The sequence below is a fragment of the Morone saxatilis genome, unplaced genomic scaffold (assembly GCF_004916995.1).
Source record: "Morone saxatilis isolate NCDOM2014 unplaced genomic scaffold, NCSU_SB_2.0 Contig14, whole genome shotgun sequence".
NCBI lineage: Eukaryota > Metazoa > Chordata > Actinopteri > Moronidae > Morone > Morone saxatilis.
The window spans coordinates 7,438,111-7,444,714 of NW_023339696.1; the positions used below are offsets into that span (position 1 = coordinate 7,438,111).

A 6,604-nucleotide genomic window follows, 5' to 3' on the forward strand; every position below is an offset into this window, starting at 1 on the left:
CATGTTGCACCTTCGCCCATCTTTAACTTTGCTCAAACTGAAGGCGTTAAAGATATTTATTAGCAGGAAGTCAGAGGACAAGAGACAGAGTGAGACAGAAAAAAACAATCAGCTGAGTGTTGAATAACAAGTAGTTTTCATGATGAAGCTGATTCAACATGAACTGGCTTTTCGATCGAAAACAGCAAACTCACCAGCAGATAAAGTCACAGAGATGTATCTTCTGTTTTATTTTTATCTTTAAACTAATATTTTATATTATTTCTGAGATCCAGTCATAAACATTTGATGCTGTGCATCCATGTTTGTGGCTTTTCCTACACGGCCTTAATACGTCCTTTACATTTTTCATCCAGCTCTCTTTGTCACATTGATTTTGCTGGTTTTCTTCTTCCTCGTGACTCAAAGGCATCTAGCCAAGACTGTTGTAATACTGTGATGTGGCTCATGATCCAAGACATGTACACTGCTGGGTCTGTCAGAAAGTCATATTGAAGTGACAAGTGTAACTGTAGCATACATGTAATGCAAAGTGTGCAGCTATATGTAAAATCTGAGTGGCAGTGTGGGGGACTGGAAAATGTCAGATGTCCTCTAATAGCATTCCTCCTTCGTAGAAGACTGTTGATGTTTCAGAGAAAGAAGATCTGAAAGACATGTTTGAGTCAGGATCAAGTCAGAGTCCGACTTCAGTTTCTAATTTGTTTTTGAGGAATTTATATTGATAGAAAGTGAAAGAGACTAAAGTCCTGATGAGAACTCATAGAAGCCCATTTTCTTTTATGAAAAGGCAGTTTATAATCCTATTTAAAAGGTGAAAAGAGTGGATAATTGTAAGTGTGAATATTACACATTTTATTTTATTTATCCTATGCGCCTATGTCTGACAAATGTATTTATTTGAGATGAGTGTAATGGTAAGTGAAAGTCTAATTTAGTGATTGTACAACTAACATGAGCTGGTGGCTGAAATGTTCTGACTCAGTATGAGTTTTATCTGAACTAGAAACAGTCCAACCAGAATTACTGTCAGTATCATAACAGGAAAGCAGAGAGACAGCAATGAGGTCTTATTTAAAATGAAACACTTAAGAATGGTTTACCAACATTTAAAGGTCCGGAGTGTGACATTTAGGGCCGCCTTCCTTGGAGGCTGCAATGTGAACCTCCAGTTTTCTACAGTAGCCCAGAACAGACAAACCAAACACTGACTCTAGTTAGAGCCGTTTGTGTGTTTCACACGTTTTGCTACCGTTGTATTTTCTCCTTTGTGCGTTGAGGGCAAGGTTGAAGCAAGGGAGTTGCACCACTAGATACCACATACATAAATATAAATCCATTAGTCTTATTAGCAATACTTTTTTTTGAGTTGCAACAACATACTCAATGTATGTTTGGTCAAATAGCCAGAACTTTAAATCATAATTTAATTCTTAGTTTCAGATATTACCAAATGGAGTAAAAAATATAATGAAAAAAAACATAGCAAGTCCTTGTTTGCAAAAGTCTTTCATAATGCGTTTCACTCTCTGTATGTAGTGTTGGAAAAAAGTATTCAGATTCTTCACTGAAGTAAAAGTAGCAATAGAAAAGTTTAAATGTACACTATTACACACACAATTCCTGTGAAAATCTGTAAAAGTACATAATCATTATCAGCAAAATATACGTAAAGTATCAAAAGTAAAAACACTACTATGTTACTATTTTTCTATTATGTCCGCATTAGAATCTGTCGATTTAATGTTGTAGCTGCCCTTAAGGTGGATCTAATTTTAACCTCTGTATATCCTGTTTACGTATGCTCTCATCTGTAACAATGCATTATACTTTTAGAAGCTGATCGTTTACTTGTTAAATCTTAATCTAAAAAGTAATAAATGTCAGATAAAAGTAGATATTTCCCTCTGAAATAAAGTGCAATCATAAAATAAAGAGTTACTTTACTAAAGTAAAGTACAACTGCCTCTAAATTGTACTCAAAGTAAATAATAGTTTCTTTCCAGCAATGCAAATCTGCATAATTCACTGACAACAGAAAAATTTAGGTTGGATATTAGACTTTTGTCTCCATCGCCCGGATAATTAACAAATATTTATCTCTTACCACTCATCTAATCTAATCAGATATGATCTATTTGATCTGATATGTGAATGTGAATTCTGAATTGGGGTAAAATTGTGCGTTTTACTAACACAGGAGTTGTGAAACTGTGCCTCCTCAAAAGAAGTGGGTGCACCACATAAACCGATGCTGACAGATTACGCTCATGACACCCACGTTTGATTGACTTCAGTGAGGTTGGGCCAGTTCGGTGGAGTGTTTAAAGTCACCTGGAAAATGTAATACCAGTTTACTGTAAGTAAGACAGTTTAATTGAAAGTAGCTGTACACTGTAATGCAAACGAATAAACTTCAATGTTGTCATTTGTAATAGTAAACAAATGGAGCACCCTTATATCTAACCAACAGAGGTTTCAGCTGCATATGGCAGAGCTACTACTACTAAATGTGTATCTGTGCTGTTATCTCAAAGCATGCGGTTGATTAACCACTGATACTTGATTTTAGCTAGCATATCTTGAGTAGGCTGTATCATGAAACCAAAATGTGTATCCTCTATGAGACCAGAAAGCAAAATTGGACTGATTTATTGCATTTAAACAGGAAATGTAAAAGTAATGTCAGAAAACGTTGCATGTTATTGGTTTTGGCAGGTTTACTGTTGTAGTACACAGTACTACAGTACGTTTTTGTAACTGCTGTGCCAAATAGTGTCAAGATAGGCCAATCCCATGTATGTATTTTTGTGTAGGTGACCCCAGGAGACGTCACTGTGTCTGTCTTTAACTACAGTACCTGTATGTCCAGAATATGGGTGTGGCAACCAATGACAGCATTAAAGGGGGCGTGCAAATTAAAACAGCTGATTATGTATTGGAGGAATAAGGATATTAAGTGCCACTGTGGACAGAAAGAGGAACTCGTCACAGAGGAAACTCCCACAGACTTCTCGACAGTGTTTGTGAGGAGCTGGCTGACAAGAAGGAAGCAATAGTGACAGACGGACAAAGGAAATCATGTAAGGTAGGTGACTGGCAGACATTCTGTGTTTGATTTAGTGGATGGCTTATAGTGTCATATAGCTCACATCTATACTTCATTTCATTCCACAGCTTAAAACTGTCTATAGGCTGTACAAAAAGGTGCATGTGTGTATTTCCATGTAGGTGTATTTATCATAATGATATTAGTACTTATCTGAAAGGAGGAAGTAAAACGCAACTGGACTTGGCAACATGCAAAACAACTTGCTGACGTCCTGTGACTCAAATGTGATGAAATATGAATTATTGTAAATTCTGACAGTAAATCAGACAGGAATTGTGTAATAGAGTGACACACTGACATAAGTGTAGCAATGTAACTTTTTGATCATGTCAGCAAAAGACCAAAAGCAAAGTCAGTCGACAGTTTAATCATTTTATAATGATGGTAATTCATGATGCCTTATTCATTCAGTCATTTTCCTACATATGCAGCGTTTCCATGCTTATATTTGGGTGAATCTCTGTTTGCCTTTGATATTGCTCTGCTGCTGGTTTCAGCTTCGCTGTCATACCTGACATTTGTGCTCTGCGGTGTAGCAGACAATAAAAGAAGGTTATTTGGTTTCATAGTCAGTGTTGGCTTCCCACATTCTCAATGGGTTTTCCCCCCAAGCCTGCTACTGTAAATAGCAAGCCAGAAGTGGGGACTGTTTTGCCTGACTGACCCTTAAAATCCCCCCCTTGGTTTTTGATTAATGCGCTGAGATTATTACACTTCTCCTTTATTTTCTCTTTTTTTATATTTCTTGCTTTATTTGAAGATATTTTAACTACAAAATAATTGAAATAGTTCAATATGTATATTATTGAATGACTGGGATACACTGTAAAATATGTTAAATATATTTTTAAGATCATTGTCAGATAATGGTTGTTTTATTAGGAAGCTACATATTTGAGAGAATAATTAATTAAACCCCACAAACCAAACCGAAATATGTGTTCAACTTTTTTAACTATTCAGTTTTCACATTCAATTTGTAGCGATAATCAATTACCATTCAGAATTGCAGAAATTGTAGAAACGTTTTATAAGTATAAATGTTTTATAATTATCAAAAGCTGATAAATGATCTTAAAGGTCTTTTTTTGATGAACTTTGCAGGTTGGATTTACAATCAGAAATGACACCTTTGTGTTAAATGTGTAAGCAACTTAGGTCTGGTTTTAGGTCCAGATCATTGAATCGGAAAAAATAAATAGAATAAAATAAAATCGCAATAAATTAGACATTTATAACTAAATTAAAAAAAAATTTGCATTTAGTAAATAATTACAATGACTAAAATCATGTAGTAGCCCAAGAAATGTAGGCAAAACCTAATATTTAATATTAATGTTATTGTATCTGTTATGTTGTATCAGTACTCTTAACATGTCCAAGTGTCTTATATATCTATAAATATTTAAGCAGAGTTGTAAAACCGCTCATCTGTGTCATCAGTATTTGGTATCTTTTCGTTGATATGTTTCTCCAGAGACAGCATGTGTATCTTTTTAATATCACATGTGAGAGAGACAGATAAGAGGCAGGCGGATGTGTGGTGACATCCCACAACAAGCAGACAGTCAAAGCGGAAGTAAGTGCTGGTACTGTGGTCATGACTCATTTCTTCATTATTTCTAGTAAATGAACTTCTCTCTCTCTTTTTCTCTCTCTTTCTCTCTTTCAATATGTACATAGGCCTACCCGACCTCCCCTCTCATTAACAGTAAAGTTTCCTGAGACCAGCTCAGAAAAAATAAAAGGGGGTGGGGGGTGGGGGTCTCCTAGCAGTGTCTGTCCCCAGGAATGATGCTTCTCTTCTGGCTTATGCTTTGGACAATGCTTCCTCCTCTGGCTCACTTCTCTGAAGATAGCTGTACCGTCCAGGAGAGCTTACAGAACAGTAAGTCTAGAAAATCCTTAAAATGTGTCAGTTTGAGTAATTCTAGATTATAAATTGGGTCATTGCTCAGATAAATCTGCATTCCTTGGATTGATTTTTGTTGTACTGTATGTGTGATACAACTATAAGGAATGGTTACAATCAGTGGTTGAGTACAGTTTTGAAGTAACTGTTTTATACTTCTACTCTGCTATTTCAGCGTTAAATATTATACTTTGTACTACATTTATCTGACAGCTATAGTTAGTACTTTGCCGATAATCACTTTTAATGCAAAACATGTTGTCAGCATCTAAAATGTGATGACTCCCTTAGTGAAAAACATGGTCAGGAATTGAGTCATTAAAGTTTTATCTTCCTATAAAAGCAGTGCATCATAGGAGTGTTTTCAACATGTCTTCATTCTAAAGTAATCTTTTTCATTATTCTATTGCAGGAAGCTGCAATCTTATTCTTCATGTTTCAAAATACAGAAATATTTTTAAATACGTTGATTTAAATTACAGGTTTAAATATTTTTAAAGGTTTTTAGGACAAAAATATTAGACTAAGCTGTCCAAAATGTAAGTAATAAACTACAGCCAAAATGCTGTTCACACATTAAGGCATCAGTGATAATGAATTATGCGTACTATTTAAGTTGGGTGAATGCTGGTAAAGTGGAGCTGTTTCTGATCATTTACCAATGTCTTAGTCCCTCCTATGATGCTATTCTAAATACCTTTAGAGCTATCGTATACTATACAGAAGGAAAATGAAAAAGGCATAGGATGGATGAGTCTTCCTCTAACACACACTGACCAAAAAACAAATTTTACCAGGTGCTACCGTCAAACAGGAGCACTTAAAGGAAATTTAACTGTTATTCAAGTGGCCTAATGAATTAAATACACAATAATAATAATAATAATAATAATATAGATTGCATTAAAAAGAAGATGAATGTGAAATTCTGATTCAACATTACATCCCATGACAAGAAATATTTAAAAACTAAATAAAAACTATCCATCATTTTTATTTCTATAACGTTAACATTTTCATCCCGGTTCACTGTAAGTTTGAATATGTCTCCCAAAGTGATGTCATAGCCAAAGAACGAAAAGAAAGATTTTTTTTTTTATCAAATATTTGCTTATGATGAGCTCAGCCTGATTTTTTAGCAATGGAAATAGACTGAAGGTGTAATGCTAGTGTGTTGTCTGTTCCAACTGGGCTACTGTAAAGACAAGGTGGTTCAACATAGTGGCCTCAGTGGAAGACGGTCAGCACTGTCTGTAGATAAAAATGGCTCATTCTAAGCTAACAAAAACATAACAATTCCTATAGTCAGCTGATTATACACTAATGAAAACATACTTATGAATATTATATTCCATTTCTAAAAACAGATCCTCCTACATAATACACACTGGAGATAATTGATGCTCAGCCTGATTTTTTAGCAATGGAAAATAGACTGATAGGTGTAATGCTAGTGTGTTCTTTGTTCCACACTTGGGCTACCTGAAATGACAAGGTGGTTCTAACATAGTGGCTCGAGTGGAAACGGTCAGCACTGTCCTGTAGATAGAATAGATTGGCTCATTCTATAGACCTAACAA

At 35.1% G+C, this 6,604-nt stretch overlaps 1 protein-coding gene across 3 annotated transcripts in view; it reads left to right on the forward strand.

Moving 5' to 3' along the window:
* The first annotated feature begins 2,980 nt into the window (after positions 1-2,980).
* csf2rb (colony stimulating factor 2 receptor subunit beta) overlaps positions 2,981-6,604 on the forward strand; it is a 9,994-nt gene continuing 6,370 nt past the window's right edge. For 2 of the 3 annotated variants that reach the window (XM_035655773.1, XM_035655775.1), the window contains exons 1-2: positions 2,981-3,088; positions 4,796-5,000. In XM_035655773.1, the coding sequence (XP_035511666.1) occupies positions 4,904-5,000 (97 nt within the window). In that variant the 5' untranslated portion in view covers positions 2,981-3,088; positions 4,796-4,903. Of the gene's footprint in view, positions 3,089-4,746; positions 5,001-6,604 lie in introns of those variants that run through there. The other variant, XM_035655774.1, reaches the window with a different exon arrangement.